Source organism: Sparus aurata, chromosome 3, assembly GCF_900880675.1.
Source record: "Sparus aurata chromosome 3, fSpaAur1.1, whole genome shotgun sequence".
NCBI lineage: Eukaryota > Metazoa > Chordata > Actinopteri > Spariformes > Sparidae > Sparus > Sparus aurata.
In genome coordinates this window covers 3,938,949-3,958,203 of record NC_044189.1, presented here as the reverse complement: position 1 = coordinate 3,958,203, position 19,255 = coordinate 3,938,949, and the positions used below count along the sequence as shown (strand labels likewise).

The 19,255-nt window shown below is 44.2% G+C and overlaps 1 protein-coding gene across 1 annotated transcript; it reads left to right on the top strand.

Moving 5' to 3' along the window:
* The first annotated feature begins 10,116 nt into the window (after positions 1-10,116).
* LOC115578876 (CD209 antigen-like protein E) lies at positions 10,117-18,977 on the top strand. The gene is made up of 6 exons (XM_030412177.1): positions 10,117-10,177; positions 10,469-10,579; positions 15,580-15,669; positions 17,073-17,215; positions 17,453-17,571; positions 17,945-18,977. Exons 1-6 carry the CDS (start codon positions 10,117-10,119, stop codon positions 18,081-18,083), a joined length of 663 nt encoding a protein of 220 aa, XP_030268037.1. The 3' UTR covers positions 18,084-18,977.
* The last annotated feature ends 278 nt before the right edge of the window (positions 18,978-19,255 follow it).

The window sequence follows — 19,255 nt, the reverse complement described above, 5'->3', positions numbered from 1 at the left end:
ACAAGCTTGTGTTCCTGGCTAACAACCTATAAGAGGATGTGAACTTGGGAAGCAAGTGAACTGGAGACTGGAGTTAACACTAAAGTTCAGTGTTTGTGTTTGCAGCTTGTGAGTTTAATTTGAAATATGCTGCTTTTTGTTTTTTTTTTTTTGTTTTGTTTTGGGTTTTTTTTACTGAAAAGATGCTACCTGTACTGTAAGTGTTTGTCTCTTAAAAAATATATTGTTCAGTGACACTTGCACTACAGAACAAAAGCCTACTCTGTGTACTTGAAGAAGTATTATTTATAATATCTTTTTTATTTTTGTGTTCTTTAAAATGTGGAAATTTCAATGTTTGGTAACTTTTGCACTATCTTGCATTACAGAACCTTTTCACTGTTTTTGCCATTTGCCTTATAGAAAACCTCTCTTACTTGAAGTACTGTTTACAATAACCACTTTATTTTTGTATCATTGAAAAATGTTGTACCTCTGAGGTACTATCCTTACTTCTGTTCTTACTTATCTTCTTCTGCACAATAAATGCTCTAAAAATTACATTATATGTTTGCTTTGTTGTTGCTGTTGTTCTTTAGAATACACTTAGCTTTGCTTAGGGACTTCCAAACCCATTCAGAAACATTTCTGATAATTTATATAGTTATAATTTTAACACTTAAATATATACCGTGATATGAATTTATGGTCATACCACCCAGCCCTAACACACACATATTAGCTGCATTGTTTGTTGTATTCTTCTTCTTTTCAAAGCACTGCCATTCAAAATAACACAGAAACAATGGAAGACATTTCAGAGAGAAGGGGGAGGAAAAGGGGAGGGTGAGAATGAGAAGGGGATGAAGAATGAGAGGTAGAGCTGGTTGAGGAGCTCATGTCCAAAGAAAACAACAGACGTTGAACAGAGTTCAGGGAAACGGGCAAGAGTTTGTGTCACTGCTGGACCGCAAGATCTGCGGTCTGGGGAAAGTTTGGGCGCAGCTTGGCTCCGCCGGAACAATGAGAGAAGTCAGGGAATGACGGGCGTTCAAAGATGCGCCTCACTCATGGATACCGGTGTGTGCGTGTGTTTGTTTGTGTGTGTGTGTATGTGTGTGTGTGTGTGTGTGTGTCACTGCATTCCTCTGTTGATGTGTGTTGACCTTTTCTCTTACTTCTCTCTGTGTTCTGGAAACAACGGGCCTGCAGCAGAAGTTCAAGCCGAGCAGGCCACAAACAAGTGGGACCATTCAAAGAACAAGTACAAAGTAGCTGCAGGTTTGAATGATGACGTGGAAACTAAATGATATTTGTTTTACTCGTGCTAGTTAATAAATACTTTGCTGAGGCCCAGTACTGCTACTGGTCCTGGTTTGTCTTTATGGAGGACAACGAAAGTTACGTATGTAACTACGGTTCTATGAATCTTGGATGACCGCCAGAGGCGGTGCTTCAGCACTGAATGTCTCCATCTCGCGCATGCGCAGGTCGAGTGTTTATACCAACAAAGTCACCTGTGACCCTTGATGATACCGGCAAGCCTATATCTTCCGGTGACATCAGAGGATCTGTTCCTGCAGAATCTTCTCGCGAAACCACAAGGATTCTGAGTGACAGAACGCTCTGGCGGTCATCCAGGATTCATACAACCGTAGTTACATACGTAACTTTCGTTCTATTTCATCCTTACTGACCGCCAGAGGCGGTGCTTCAGCACTGGATGACCCATAACAACAAGGTCACGAGGAATGCCAATACATACCTCAGTGAGATGAAGCAGTAGAGGTGGGCAGAAGGGCCACACCCAGTGGGTGGGGAGTGGCCACATTCACCCGATAGAATCTGGAAAAGGTAGTTGGTGATGCCCACGATGCCGCATCACAGATGTCCCCCAGGGGCACACCACGCAGAGCCGCCCATGATGTAGAGACGGTCCTAGTAGAGTGGCACCTCACCCCGGATGGCAGGGGGCGACCAGTGTGTTCATACGCCTGGGTGATGACATCCACAATCCAATGCGACAGACGCTGCTTGGAGAGAGCACAGCCTTTCTTAGGACCACCATAACAGACGAACAGCTGTTCTGACCGTCTCGTGCTTGCGGTCAAATTTATATAGACTCTTAAGGCCCGCACAGGGCACAGCAGTCCTAACCTTTCCTCCCCTGCGGGGGGAATAAACTGTGCCAGGTGGATAGGTCGGTTAAGGTTCGACGGTGAGAGAACCTTAGGAAGAAAGGCTGTATTCGGCCACAGAGTGACCCCTGAGCCATCTGAGTTCCACCTCAGACATGAGTCACTGACCGAGAGAGCGTGTAGCTCCCCAACACGCTTTGCTGAAGTGATGGCAAGCAGAAAGGCAGTCTTAGCAGACACCCACTTCAACTCTGCCTGCGCCAGGGGCTCAAAAGGAGGCAGACACAGAGCATCCAGCACCAGGGGCAGATCCCATGCTGGAATTCTCTGTGCCTTTGGGGGTTGTAACCTCAAGGCTCCCTTTAGGAAAAGGGACACAAGTCTGTGGCACCCCACGGTGTTGTCGTCAACTTGAGCGTGTCGAGAGGAAATGGCTGCCACATACACCCTCAGAGTAGCAGGGGACCGTCCGCCATTCAGGAGTGACTGTAGGAACTCCAGAATTTTTGGGATTGTACAGTGCACGGGGTCCTCACCCCTATCTGAACACCAGACAGAAAACAGTTTCCACCTGTTCTCATACTGCATCCGGGTAGAAGGCGCCCTAGCATTCAGTATGGTATATTGGACAGTGTCTGAGCACTCTGACAGCAGCGGGTTGGGCCCTGCAGTGGCCAAACCCAGAGCTGCAGGCGATGAGGGTCGGGATCCCAGACCCGGCCCCCTAACTGGGACAGGAGATCCATCCTGTGGGGGAGAGGCCACGGTGAGCCGCGGCACAGCCTGTGCAGCAGAGGAAACCATGTCCTCCCTGGCCAGAAGGGGGCTACCAATGGCAGCCTGTGGCCCTGCTGGAGGACCCTCTGCAGTATTTGAGGAATCAGAGGCATCGGGGAGAAGGCATAGAGAAGACCCTCTGGCCAATCGTGGGCGAGAGCATCCTGGCCCAGAGGGCTGGCCTCCTCTGTCAAGGAGAACCAGAGGGGACAATGGGTCGACTCTTCTGTGGCAAAGAGATCCACCTCTGCCCTGCCGAAGACGTCCCAGATATTGAGCACCACCTCTGGGTGAAGCCGCCATTCCCCCCGGTGGAGGCTTGCACCGTGATAGGAAGTCCGCGGCCCGGTTCCGTTCCCCAGGCAAATACATCGCCCTTATGCTGGCTAGGCGGGGGGCCGCCCACAACAGGAGGTCCCAGGACACCTGCAACAGCCGTGCAGACCTGGTTCCCCCTTGGTGGTTTATGTGAGAGACGGTTGAGATGTTGTCTGACCGTACTAGCACATGCCTCCCTCTCAGGGACGGGAGAAAAAGCTGCAGTGCCATGTGCACTGCCCGTAGCTCCAGCACATTGATGTGGTCCGAGCGGTCCTGTGCAGGCCACAGGCCTTGGGCTGTCCGGTTCTGCCACACAGCACCCCACCCTGAGAGGGATGCATCTGTTGTGACGGTCTCCCGACGGGATGCAATGGAGCCCATGGGCATGCCCTGAAGGAGAAATGATCTCTCCCTCCAAGGGGTCAGAGCAAGGAGGCAACGCCGTGACACCTTGAGTTTCCTGTGCCGGTGCCGCCTGGCATGCAAGTGGAAGCTGTTCAGCCACCTCTGAAGGGGACGTAGTGACAGCAACCCTAAGGGAACCACAGTGGCAGCAGCCGTCAGCTTGCCTAAGAGGCGCATATACTGGACATAGCGCAAGCAGCGGCCCTCCTGAAAGAGGAGAAGGAGGCGGAGGATGTCGTCCACGCGCCGAGGTGATGGACAGGCCTTCATGGCAACAGCATCCAGAGTCACCCCCAGAAAGAGTGCACTCTGTGAGGGAACCAAGCAGCTCTTTTGGAAATTCACTCTGAGGCCGAGCTGGGCCACATGTGAGAGGAGAATCGCTGTGTCCCAGGTCACCTGAGACCGGGATGGCGCACAGACCAGCCAGTCGTCCAGATACGGCAGGATCTTCATGCCCCGCGACTGCAGGGGTGAGAGGGCTGCCGCCACACACCTGGTGAACACCCGTGGAGAAAGGGAGAGGCCAAACGGGAGAACCCTGAACTGAAAATGGCGGCCCTGAAAGGCAAACCGCAGAAATTTTCTGTGGTGTGGTGCAATGGGGACATGAAAGTACGCGTCCTTCAGGTCTACTGAGGTAAACCATTCCCCTCTGGCAACAGTACGCAGAACCTCTGCAGTACTGAGCATGTGGAACTTCAGGACTTTCAGGAACCGGTTGAGTCCCCTCAAGTCGAGGATAGGGCGGAGTCCGCCGTCTTTCTTTTCGACAAGAAAGTAAGTCGAATAGAACCCCCCGGGTGACAGGGGGTCTACTGGCTCGATAGCACCCTTGTCCAGGAGGGCGGACAACTCCTAGTTGAGGGCATGGGCTTTTGCCGGGTTGCGTATGATGGTCATCTTGACCCGGCTGAAGGCAGGGGGCCGGCGTCGGAACTGAAGTTTGTACCCGTGGGTTAAGGTGGAAATCACCCAGGGATCCTTGGTGGAAGCAGCCCAGTAGCTGAGCTGCTGCTGGGAAAAACAGCCGACGACCGGCCCCGGACTCTCGGCGCCTGGTCCCCCGGCCTCTAGAGGTCCTGGGGGGACGACGGGCAGCGTCGAAGTTCTGAGGTTGTCTAGAGGGCGGTCGTTCGGGGGCTCGAAAGCCCTGAGGACATCGTCGAGCCGGCTGTTGAAACGGTCGCTGAGACCTAGGGTAGCCACTGGGGGGAGTCTGTGGCTGAGAGCGGCGCCTGGTGGGAGCTGAAGAACCCCCAGGTCTGCTTGGAGGAGGCATGCTCCTGTGAAGCCCAGGCCTGGACTGTGCGCTCAAGCGCCTCTACAGCAGCCGACCCAAAAATCTCGCCGGGTTCCACTGGGATGCTGCGGAGGGTTCTCCGGCACGCCTCGGTGAGAGGCGACTGTGCCAGCCACACCTGGCGGCAAGCCTGGACAAGTGTGGACATCAGGCGCCCCAGTTCTCTGGACATCAGAGCAAATGCCTGCAGGGATGCGTCACTGAAGCTGTGGACGGAAGCGTCCAGCGTAGCCTCCTGCAGGGACGCTGGGAGAGCGAGCATCAGATGCGAGAGGGAATTGCCAATGCGTCCCATGCGTGCTGCTGCGTCATAGGCCTTAGAGAGCAGGTCATCCGTGGCCAGACACTGGGGGCGCGGACACCTGGCATCCGTTCTCAGAGCCTCATCGGGCGAAACAATCAGAGCCGCTATAGCCGGCTCAACCGCTGGCATATGGGCCAAGCCGAACTTGGCTGCATCCTGCATGGCTGCCAGGGTCCGGCCATCTGATGTTGCGTGAGAGAGGGCTCTAGTATCTCTCCAGCATGCGTGCAACTCCCTCAGATATTCTTATGACGGAGGCACAGTAAAGGTGGCAGGGGCTGGACCATGCCTGAAGAAAGCACTGGCGGGAGCCGGCTGAGCCTGCGGAACATCCAACTGCAGGCGGGCCAGGGCCATACGAATGATGGCACCCATGGAGTTATTCTCGGACCCAGCACCGAAACTGCGGGCTGAGGAGTGGGAGCTCGCCCCGGAGGTGTGGGAGGCAGCGTCCTGGGGGACCACATCCGCCCCGTAGTCAGCGAACTCAGTGGCCGAAGCAGCCACGGAGAGCACGTCCTCCTCTGGTTCAAACATGGCGGCAGGGGGAGCAGGAGCACCCACATCCACTGCACCAGTCCCAGATTGGATGGCTAGGAAGAGGGACTTCATTTGATTTAGCTCCTCAGTCAATTGGTCCACCCTGGAGGCCAGTTTAGACTCCTTGACCCTCTTCCCAGAGGAGGCGCCCGCAGCCTCTGCAGCCCGACGTTTAGATCGGCTAGGCTGTGCTGGAGGCAATCGCTGGGCTGGGGTCAACTGGTCCGGCTCCGGAGCATGGCCCAGCAGGTGTTCAGCCTCGGCCAGTCTAGCAACCCGCACTGCCCGGGGCATGAAGCTACAGTTCATGCACGGGTCCTCTGAAAGCCCCTCCCTCAGGTGATCGAGGCCAAGGCACGGAGGACACATATCATGACCGTCTTCAGACTGCAGAGCGGCCAGACAGGCCGAGCAGGAGTGGTCACCAAGCATGGTGACAACTGGTTCAAATACAAGCAACTGAGAAAAACAACAGATGCTGGGAGAGGGAGCGAACGCACTGCCTTCACCAGCAGGTGTCGCACAACAACGCAGTTAGCCTTTGTGGCTAACACTTCTGCTAACTACAAGGGCAACAGCACCCGCTTATGCTGGGAGCGGGAGCGAGTGCACTGCCTTCAACAGCAAGGGTCAGCTTGCTGCGCAAAAACAATCAATGGGCACAAAATGCAAACCTAAGTAGGCCAGGCGAAAACGCCGGTAAAACTGCCAAAAGGAAAGCAAACACAGCTCAGGATGCAGCTGTTACAGATGGTAATACACACCTATGATGGGAGAGGGAGCGCACACACTGCCTTCACCAACACGGGAAAACTACAACGAAAGGCGGGTACAAGTTGTACAAATTGCTCACAGATGTAACAGTAGTACGGATGTTGGGAGAGGGAGCGAGTACACTGGCTTCACCAACATATAAAGCTACAACTGAAAACGGATACAACCAACGGTGTACCGATTACACAGACAATAGGTCAAGCGGACAACACTGCTAATGCCCGCAAATGACAGCACAGATGTCGGGAGCGGGAGCGAGTACACTGGCTTCACCAACATAAAAAACTACAACGGAAAGCGGGTACAACCAGCGGTGTACCGATTACACAGACGCTAGGTCAAGCAGGCAATGCTAACCGCTAGCGCCCGTAACCAATAGCACAAATGTCGGGAGAGGGAGCGAGTACAACGCCTTTACCAACCTTATTTAACAAAAGAAAGAGATACTCAAAGGAAACGTAACACTACGCCTGGTATACTCAACCAGTTGTAGAGACGAACCGATGGTGATCCGGAGGGGTGTCCGCGGCAAACCGCAACAAAACTCCCGTCTCAGCTCGTCGCAGCCCTTGGAGGGCGAGCAGCTCGCAGCTCCGACAGGTTGTCACAAGGCTACCAGCGACGAAGCAGCAGTACGTGTTTAGTTCAGCTAGAGCTCACTGACGTACGTCTATCTGCGAAGCGAGAAGATGAAAAGGAACAGATCCTCTGATGTCACCGGAAGATATAGGCTTGCCGGTATCATCAAGGGTCACAGGTGACTTTGTTGGTATAAACACTCGACCTGCGCATGCGCGAGATGGAGACATTCAGTGCTGAAGCACCGCCTCTGGCGGTCAGTAAGGATGAAATAGAACAACATGTGTGAACGAGCAGTACCAGCAGGGGGCGACAGTGATGGAATTTACTCATATAAAGTACTAGAAAGTCTGTGCATAAAATATGTAAAAGCACAAGAAGACCAAAAAACTAAATTCTTCTTTGGAATATGGAAAATTATATTTCATCATGCACAGGAAAATAGGGAGTTGGTCTTTAGTTTAAAGAACAATGAGATGTTTGTGTTTCTTACTCTGTTCTGTTCTAACCTAATATCTCAGTCACTTTGGAAAAAGACCAGCTGCAGACCAGATACGGCAAATTGAGCAACAACTACACCCAACACCAGGAAACAGTTTCAGGTAAAAAAAAAAAAAAAAAAAAAAAAAAAGTCTCAAAACAAAAAAGGAAATACCGAATATACAGGATCAAATTCTCTGCAAAATGTTCGTATTATCTCACTGATAATCTATTTCACACATTACAGTCAACAACAATCAGCTGAAGAGCAGTTATGAAACCCTGAGTAAAAATCACAGTAACTTACAGGAAGCGGTCAAGAAGCTAAAGGATGAAATTCAAGGTGAGAAAAATTTAAATGTGCAACTGTAATGTCAATTTACATGATATTACTTGACTGTAGTTCAACTGTTCATCTATTCTTGTGTTTCTCAAAACACTACAGTCAACAACAATCAGTTACAGAATGAGTTACAGAAGCTGAAGGACAAAATTGAAGGTGAGAAAAATCTAAAAAAGTGCAACTGTAATGTGAGTTTACATGATACAACTTGACTGTGCTTCATCTTTTTATTATAACTGATTCAAATTGTTGACATGTTTTGCTATGTGGATATTTCAGACCGTCACAAATGAGATATTAAATCCTGAGTGAAAATACAGAGTAAACAGTCTGAATAGGGAAAGTGGTGATCAAGAAACATCTTAAACTAAATAGAACAAGAAGTTAATTTGACACAGAATGACATAAAATCTATCTTTAAAACACGTGTTTGACATTAAGGGAAGAGGTGTCCTGATGGATGGAAGAGATCTGGATGCAGCTGTTACTTTAGATCCAATGAGAAGAGAACGTGGTATGAGAGCAGAACTGACTGTCAGAACAAAGGAGCAGATCTGGTGGTCATAAACAACAAAGATGAAAATGTGAGTGTGTGTTAGTAAAGAGCCTCTAACTCAACCTGCTGTGACTCTGTCATCTGGACCTGTTCTCCTCTCAATATTATTTTCATATTTCAGACTGTGTGTATTTTAAAGATTGAGTGGATCCATGATCTCTTTCTTTTTCTAATTCAGTCCTCCAAATGTTAATCACATGAATCACTGAAAACAGAGAGACAAGATTACTACATATATTAGATTAGTTATTTAAAATTATCATTGATAATAGAAAACATTAAAAATTGAGGTAAAATTAAACAACTTATTTCAAATTGAAAATTAATCAGAAGCTTGTACTCTGTTTAAAAGATAAACATTTTCTTTGTGCTACAGCTTCTGGGCATCAGGACTACCAGCAGCTACACAGGGCTGGTACACAGCGTTCTCTAATCAACAAGGACAATGGAGACAAAGCGATTATGTACATACGAAGTACTATATCTGTGAGAAATGAGTTTCTTGCATTCTATGATGACAGAAGTGTGGAGTGTTGAGATCAGCTCTGTAAACTCAGACACATTTACATGTATTGTGTGTGACATGCTCAATAACCTGATCACACACATATTGTTCCTCTGCCTTACATGCTGTATAATCTGATTGGAAGTGATCCAACACAGCTACATGTGTATTACTGACTCTGCAGTCCTGCAGGATCATCACAGTAAAAGCTTGTCTTTACTTTGCTTTAGTTGATTCATAAGTTTGTATTCAGTTCCATCTGTCTGCGTTCAATATGTGAAAATAATACCAAGTTGTGTCTGAGTCCTCTTTGATACAGCAGCTGCTAATGTTCAGTGTGAAGCTTCTACAGGAGAGAGAAACATGCTTGAAGGTTTATGTTTTGCCTCTTTAGACTGTAATGTGCTGCTGTCCAATTCCCATGATAATTCCATGATAAGGATCTATTAATCTTAACCAAGGCCCCATTTAAACATTTAAACAGCCCTTGATGCAATTCAACATTGTTCCTTCATTTTGGATCTTTGTTCTGCACTCCTACACACTGTTTGCATCTCTTATCTCTCTGTGGGTCACAAGTTGTGCATGTAGCAGAGCGAATTTTAAAAAACAGTCCAGCAGCATCACATTTCCTGTGTCATATATGTATGTGTGAGTAAACTGTGTGGGCAACAGTGAATACAGCTCAGCACAAATGTGTGTATGTGAACACACACTTCTGCTTTACAGTGAAAACCTTGTATTTCCTCAAAGTCACTGTCAAGAATTAAAGACAAACAAACAGATTTAGTTTGTAGCTTCAAATGTATTAACATTGTTTATTTGATGAGTGTCTTTATTCCAATGAGCAAACCATTAAAAGTCCAATTTTGAAACAATCTTAAGTGAAGTGTGTTTTTTCATGTGTTTAGCTGTGGTCTGTCCTGATGTCACTTCCTGTGTTAGAGGCTATCCATCTCAAAGACAGAACGCTTAACTACACAGTCAAACCTGTTCAATAGCTTCAGTTAAGTTTCCAGTTTGTAAAGATGTCTGCAGAAATTCTTGCTGCACCAGATTCCAGCTTCAATGTGAGATTCATCAGAAGAGAGAACAGAGGAGAGAGAGAGGAGATGGAGGTGGAGATCTTAGAGGATGAAGAGCATCACGCTGATCTCGGCTCACAACAAGCCAGTAAGTCTTAAATGATGATTATTGAAAAACAGAAGTTAGTTCAAATGTTTATGTGGCTATATTTAAATTAGATACTGAGTTAAAATGATCAATTAATTCATCAGTTCACCATCAGTCACCGCTGACTACGGGTCATTATCAGCTGTCCTGGTGCTCTAATCTGGTGTAACGTCACTCATTATTCTTATAGAGGGAATGACAATGAGCAACAAACACTCCACAGTTTAAAGTGTCACTTCAACCTTCATACCAACATGATAAAAATGTTGTCGATGTATTTTTCCTCTGTAGGACCAAACACTGAACAGAACGGTGCAGCTGTCAAAAGAAGGTGTTTCAGAGCTCCTGCAGTGACTCTGGGAGTGATGTATCTGCTCATGTTGGCTGGAATCTACATACGCTGTGAGTGACTCAGTTTTTAATCCAAACTGTCATATATTGATGAATTAGTAATGTCATGTTTTAGGATTCTGTCAGAAAGATAACACAGTAGGTGCAGGTTCATCTTTATTGTCATCGTATCACTTTGTTCCTGTGATCAGAGTTTTGTCCAAGAGACATTTTAGGACCAACACTAAAGCTAGTCAGCACAGGTTGTTTCTCACTGTGTAAAAGAGGAAGTTAACATTATTCATGAAGACAAAGACGTAACCCTACACAATCCATACACTGTTAGGAGAGCATTTCTCTGAGAATGTATGGAAATCTTAACCACAAACAACAATGTTTCTTGCCACTGGCCCAGTCTGGTCAGTCTGTTGAGAATCTACTGGTCCAAACTCATTTTTTACCGGCCCTGAATGTAGTTTCTACTTGGAGTACTTCTACTACATCACAGAGGTAAACATTGTACTTTCGACTCTAGTCTGAAAGATGTAGTTACTGGTTATTTTTGTACATTACATCTTTTCATTAATGTTGCTGGTATGTCTCATGGTTTTCAAACTACTATTAACATCATTATCAACCCTCATGCAACAGTAACCCCAATTTCCACTGGATACGTGTCCGCTGCGTTGTAGCACCGATCCGGTTTTGCTCCGCCGTCCGGTAATCCCCACCGGTTGCGGTTTGAGTCCGCAGCGGCGCAGTACGGTAGACAGCTGGCTCACGAGGCAGAGGAGTTCCCGCGATAATCACATGATCACTCACGACCGCAGTTATAGGCATGTGTTATTAAAAACGACTATTTATTGTAAAATCTTCACTTTGTTAAACTTGTTGGAGAACTGTTTTAGTTTCTCTATAAGCCAACACCTATAAATAAAAACAACTAAGAAACCAACATTTCCTGTTTCGGACAGAAGAGAGAGCGAGAGAAAGAGAGAGAGTGTGTGTGTGTGTGTGTGTGTGTGTGTGTGTGTGTGTGTGTGTGTGTGTGTGTGTGTGTGAAGCAATCAACCAATGTGTGAATTAGTGTGAGCAGATCTATCGAAAACCCTGAAACTTTGTACCTCCAAACTCTATTGTTTAAACAAAGAAACAATAGAATTATTCTGTGTGTATTCATAGTTTATCTAAATGTTATCATAAATCTAAAGATAAGACAGTTCTGTTGTATAGCTGTTATAAAGTCCACAATGTTTTCATAAAGATTCAAGTGAATGAAAGGGAGGGTATGTGTGATTCTCTGCATGTTGTTACTTCCTGAATGTTTTTGACCGACACCAGACCGATGTTAGACCAAGAAACACTTCCAGCAGCATCAGTACAGTGTACAACGTTATTGTGTTTATCTACAATAGTTAGTGTTGCGTATTATTCACGTACAGCAGCATAGTAACAAATCAGCACAGTGCAGTAAAAGCAAGTGAAGTGCAGCTTCTCTTTAACGCTTTTAGTCCTCTAAAGATGTCGACAGATATTTATGCCAAACCGGATTTATCCAAGAAGGTCAGATACACCAGAAAGGAGGAGTGGCAGGAAAATGAGGTGAATATCTACGAGAGTGCAGACGATATTGGAATACATTCTTTTCAGTCACATGATGGAGGTAAGTGAGAAAGTATGACAAATCATCATGATAATACTTGGCACGCAGGTGGTCGAGTGGTTAGAGTGCATTCCATATATGCAGCCGACCCTGGTTTGATTCCGGGCAGAGGTCCTTTGCTGCATGTCACATCCCCCCGTCTCTAACCTGTATTTCCTATCTAACTACTGCTTAATTAAGGTAGTAAAGGTCTTTCAAATAATAATAATGCTTATCTTGTCTGATGGTGGGTGTGCCCTTTAAATCGTGTAAACTCTTAGTTTAGATCTTTACACAAACCCATCAACATGCATGTTTCTTTCTATAAACCAACATTTTCTGCATGAGACCTTGTGTTTTATGAATATTTCCTTCCAGTAGTTCTTTATTAGGATTATGTTGTGCCTTGTGATTAACATGCACCACAGCTCTCTGAGTAGAGCCTTTTGTTCATGTGTTCTGTTCACGTTCTTTGGTTCCAATTAGGGCTGCACGATTCTAGAAAAAACGTGAATCATGATTTTTTGGCTTATAATTGAGATCACGATTCTCTGGCACAAGTTTTTCACAAAATGTTTATTGCACTGATAAGTAAAAAAACATTGTAGTATGGCAGAGGCATAAAGCAATGTTTTTTTTGTTTTGTTCAATGGATGAGAAATGACTTTTACAAAATAAAAAAATACAATAATTTGTCTCCAAGATGAGAGGGAATCCTTTAATCCCTCATGCTGTACAGTGTTTATTGGGGCCGTATCTTTGGCTAGGTGATATGTGATAGCTGCTTTGATCGGCTTTCTAAAACGGAGGCGTAATATTCATCGAGTAAACATGTGACGTGACATGAAGCCCGAAGTTGGGCTGGGAACAGTTGACAACAAATTTGTCTTCAAAATAAGAGCTTTACATTGCACCCCATTGTAGTTTAGAACTGGGTTCTTAGCGGGGGGCTTTTACTTTGAAAGTAGCGACCGTTTCTAGCTTGCGCTACAACAACAAGCTAACACAACGAAACAGCTAGAGATCCAGGAGACACTAGCATCTCCCGGATCTCAGCAGCTGTCCAGTTGCTCAACTAGCAGGCGAGGTGGAAATAAGTGTACCCTCCGAGGCGGCAAATCGGCGGACCTAAACAGACTCTCAATTTGCCGCCCTCTGTCTAAAACCGTGGACCGAGCACAAAAGACGGGCAGATTGGCGGCTTGCTGCCCCGTCTAAAAACGGCCTCTCACTCACTCCTTCCAAACATTCAACTGCAGGCGGGCTTCCTCCGCTGAATCCCGTGTTGTAAAGATGCTTTACCACAGGTTGAGGGAGGAGGCAGCGGCAGTGCTGCATTTGGGGGCCCTTCGAAAAATCCGGGAGGAAAATAGGAGCATTTGTTTGTGATTCAGCTCGAGATATAAAATGCTCCAGAATCGCTGTGTGTAGAAATAAGATCACGTGTATGTGTGAATCGAGATCGCGATTTTTTAACAATTTTTTGTGCAGCCCTAGTTCCAATTAAGCTCAACTTTCCAGAAAGTTTGTTTCTTTTCAGACACAACATGTATCTAATAGTCAAGGCTTTTTGGCATCATGTCTATTGGTTTTACGTACATTTAACAATCAGACAGCTTTCTCAGATCTGAGGAAGTATCATCTCCAGCTCAGACAGCTTTACAACAGGGTAGTAAGGGAAATGACACGACAGGAAGAAGTGAAGTGCTGCATGATAAGATCAGTTGAAGATCATTATCAGTACAGAGTCGAGGGTGAGAGAGGCTGAAGAGGTGATGCACAGCTGTAACACACTTTCTGTTGAAGCTCAGCTTTGCAATTCAATGATTATTTATGACTCAACATTTAAGATGAGCTCATATGTTGGCTTATACAACAGTGTTTGAGTGATATTTTTTAATATATTTCTAATGTTAGGACTTTAAAACAACTTGTTCAAAGTTGTGCACAGATGTCACCACAGATCAAAACATTGAAACCACAGAGTAAAACGTCTTTGTAGCAGAGGGGAATTATGCTCTCTGTGTGTTTGTCACTTTAGGACCGCAGAATGAGAAACAACCTCCAGCCGTCCAAAGAAAGCAGTTCAGCTCTGCTGTATTCTGTCTTGGAGTGCTGTGCTTTCTGATGCTGACTGCAATCATCCTCCTATCCACATATTGTAATATATAAAAAATACATATACATATATACACACACACGTATATATAAATGAATAAATAAAAAAAAAACCATTATATATAAATTAGGGCTCTCAACGTTTAAAATATTTAATCGCGATTAATCGCATTATTGTCAATGGTAACAAATGTGCAATTAATCTCAAATCAATCAAGTATTTTCAATCTGTTCTAAATGCACCTTAAAGGGATATTTTCACTCTTTTCAACATGGGAGTGAACAACTATGCTTGCTTTATGCAAATGTATGTCATTAGTATTGCAACAATCCAAAACACTGAGAAATACTGTAAAGAATATTCTCCAGAATAACCTCCGTTCTGATACCGCTCTCCACGAGTCTAGGACATGCACAAGTCCACACAGACTCACGTGTGCCTTCAAGGGTTAGCCTACATCTGAGGTCATTCGTTGAGAGATGGAGTTTGTAAAATACTTCGAAAAGCAAGTAGACAGGTCATATCGGTGCAACGTCAGGAATTGCTCCCTCTTTTAAATTTGAGCTAGCGTACAGCGAATTAAATGTTAGGTGAGCGGAGAGCGGTCTTTGAGCAGAGCTGTCTGGTATAATTTTGAGCGGTGGAGCAAAGGAGTGATCACCCACGTACGCGGGGAGCGAAAATTCTCGCCGCTCAGCTGCGCTCACATGCTGTGTACATCGTGGTTTTTGTGGTGATCAAAAACAAGCTATTTTTATTCGACCATCTCTATCAGTGAGTGTGTTGACAACAACAGGTGTTAAAAATGAAACATTTTCTTCAACTTAACCAAACTTTTTTGTGGTTAAGCAGAGCATTAGCACAGCCTTGTGATAATACAGACATAGAAAATTCAACCTGAACAAATATTCAACTGAAGGAACAAAAGGAAAACACCATTTTGAATGAAGGGGGGCTTTAAATATACGGCTGCAGCTATTATGATTCCTCAGCAGTCTGAGTTATAACATTCAAGCGTGTACCTTGATGCTGATAACATGTTGGTCTAATGCTGGTCTGTGTCCCAGGCAGGACAACAACATGTGTGAACGAGCAGTACCAGCAGAGGGCGACAGTGATGGAATATAATCATGTAAAGTTCTAGGAAGTCTGTGCATAGAATATGTAAAAGCACAAGAACACACACAAAAAACTCTAATTTGGAATATAGAAAATGATATTTCATTATGCACAGGAAAATAGGTAGTTGGTCTTTAGTATAAAGAAAGAATGATATGTTTGTGTTTTTTACTTTGTCCTGGTTCTCACCAGATATTTCAGTCACTTTGGAAAAAGACCAGCTGCAGAACAGATACGACAAACTGAGCAACAACTACACCAAACTACAGGAAACAGTTTCAGGTAAAAAAAAAAGTCTCAAACAAAAAAGGAAATACCAAATATACAGGATCAAATTCTCTGCAAAATGTTCGTATTATCTCACTGATAATCTATTTCACACATTACAGTCAACAACAATCAGCTGCAGAATAGTTATGAAACCCTGAGTAAAAATCACAGTAAGTTACAGGATGAGGTCAAGAAGCTAAAGGATGAAATTAAAGATAAGAAAAATTTAAAATGTGCAACTGTAATGTGAATTTACATGATACAACTTGACTGTGCTTCATCTTTTTATTATGTAAGGGATAATGCCCGACGAGGTGTTCATTAACAGAAATGAATCGGACGACGCGGAGGCGCTTCGCGTCGGACGGTTGCTTCCGCAAAGTCCGATTCATTTCTGTTAATGGACACCTCGAAGGGCATTATCCCGCTTATACCATGGTCACATGCCAAAGAAAAGAAATTAACACCATTAATTTACATTTTCATGCGTTTTACAATCAAAATATAAAGTTTTTCACAAGCCATAACTTAGTTTCCCTGGTAACGCCTGAGGGTTTGACTAATACCTGGAACAATCATTAATCTCCCGTAAGATTCTTATGCAACGGAGACGTTGTTCACTCCTCCAGTAAATAGGACGGATCATAGATACGACTTGGCAACGGTAGATATTCTAGTCCGCTCAGCGATGAGCCAGAAAGCTAACGCTATGCTAGCAAGATTCAAAATCAATAACATTGCATACGGTTGACAAACAGTAAATATAATTTGACAGTATGCTAGCTAACATGATTAGCTAACTAACCAGTCATGTCATTGTCCCCAAATCAATAGCAAGATTTCCACGAACAAATGACCGGCTGTGTGTAACGTTACTGTGGCCGCAGCCTGAAGCAGAGAGCTGAACAGCGAACGGGATGTGAGATTATTTGCATATCAGTAAATTTAGAGGGGAAGTGAACTTTCTGCAGCTTGTGTGTTACAGTCGCCACCCTGTGGTGTTCAGAGGATAAGACACTGAAGGACTGACAGACTGCACTCAGTGTTGGAAATAAAATATTCAGATTTGATACGCCAGCTAGCGCATTGATTTACAGCGGTGAACAGTCAATTTGACTGGAACTACTTAGTAGGTGTCCATATATCACTTTTTAACCTACACCCTCCAGCCAATCAGAATCGAGTATTCACCCAGACCATGGTATAAAACTGATTCAAGATGTTGACATTTTTTGAGATTATATTTCAGACCGTCACAAATGAGATATTATATCCTTAGCAAAAATACAGAGTTAACAGCCTGAATAGGGAAAGTGGTGATCAAGAAACACCTTAAACTAAATAGAGGAAACAAGAAGTTAATTTGACACAGAATGACATGAAATCTATCTTTAAAACACGTGTTTATCATTAAGGGAAGAGGTGTCCTGATGGATGGAAGAGATTTGGATGCAGCTGTTACTTTAGATCCAATGAGAAGAGAACGTGGACTGACAGCAGAGATGACTGTCAGAACAAAGGAGCAGATCTGGTGGTCATACACAACAAAGATGAAAATGTGAGTGTGTGTTAGTAAAGAGCCTCTAACTCAACCTGCTGTGACTCTGTCATCTGGACCTGTTCTCCTCTCAATATTATTTTCATATTTCAGACTGTATGTATTTTAAAGCTTGGTTTTGTAGTTTTGTTTGCAATCAAACATTTTAATTATTCATATCTAACAACATTTCTTTACTACAATAGAAAAACTGAATGATGAACAGAGAAATGATTGTTGTCTCTTGTTAAATACCAGAAATTTGTCAGTGAGCTGAACAACATGTATGGAGAGTTCTGGATTGGTCTGAAGACAGAGTCAACAAGAAGAAGCAGTTATGAATGGAAGTGGGTGGACGGATCACCGCTGACAGAAACGTGAGACATTTTAAAGTTTTTATTTTCATCACATTTCCATCAAACCAACTGGCTGTCACAGAAATTAAATGTGAATATTATTCATATTATCATCTTAAACGAGACACAATGATTGGGAAACCATCTTTGTGTTTCAAATCAGTGGATCCATGATCTCTTTCTTTTTCTGATTCAGTCCTCAAAATGTTAATCACATGAATCACTGAAAACAGAGAGACAAGATTACTACATATATTAGATGAGTTATTTAAAATTATCATTAATAATAGAAAACATTAAAAATTGAGGTAAAATTAAACAACTTATTTCAATTTGAAAATTAATCAGAAGCTTGTACTCTGTTTAAAAGATAAACATTTTCTTTGTGCTACAGCTTCTGGGCAGCACGACAACCAGCAGCAACATGGGGCTGGTACACAGCGTTCTCTAATCAACAAGGACAATGGACACAAAGCTATGATGACTTTACTAAGTACTATATCTGTGAGAAACGAGTTTCTTGCATTCTATGATGACAGAAGTGTGGAGTGTTGAGATCAGCTCTGTGAACTCAGACACATTTACATGTATTGTGTGTGACATGCTCAATAACCTGATCACACACATATTGTTCCTCTGCCTTACATGCTGTATAATCTGATTGGAAGTGATCCAACACAGCTACATGTGTATTACTGACTCTGCAGCCCTGCAGGATCATCACAGTAAAAGCTTGTCTTTACTTTGCTTTAGTTGATTCATAAGTTTGTATTCAGTTCCATCTGTCTGCGTTCAATATGTGAAAATAATACCAAGTTGTGTCTGAGTCCTCTTTGATACAGCAGCTGCTAATGTTCAGTGTGAAGCTTCTACAGGAGAGAGAAACATGCTTGAAGGTTTATGTTTTGCCTCTTTAGCCTGAGTAATGTGCTGCTGTCCAATTCCCATGATAATTCCATGATAAGGACATTTAATAATCTTAACCAAGGCCCCATTTAAACTTCATGTCAAATGTCTCATATCTGGATCAAACCCAGATGTAATTTAACATTGTTCCTTCATTTTGGATTTTTGTTCTGCACTCCTAAACACTGTTTGCATCTCTTGGCTCTCTGTGGGTCACAAGTTGTGCATGTAACAGAGCTGGTTTAAAAAAAAAAACAACAGTCCAGCAGCATCACATTTCCTGTGTCATATATGTATGTGTGGGTAAACTGTGTGGGCAACAGTGAACGCAGCTCAGCACAAATGTGTGTATGTGAACACACACTTCTGCTTTACAGTGAAAACCTTGTATTTCCTCAAAGTCACTGTCAAGATTTAAAGACAAATAACAGCTTTAGTTTGTAGCTTCAAATGTATTAATATTGTTTATTTGATGAGTGTCTTTATTCCAATGAGCAAACCATTAAAAGTCTATTTTGAAATAATTTGAGTGACGTGTTTTTTCATGTGTTTAGCTGTGGTCTGTCCTGATGTCACTTCCTGTGTTAGAGGCTGTCCAACTCAAAGACAGAACGCTAAACTACACAGTCAAACCTGTTCAAGAATAGCTTCAGTTAAGTTTTCAGTTTGTAAAGATGTCTGCAGAAATTCTTGCTGCACCAGATTCCAGCTTCAATGTGAGATTCATCAGAACAGAGAACAGAGGAGAGGGAGAGGAGATGGAGGTGGAGATCTTAGAGGATGAAGAGCATCACGCTGA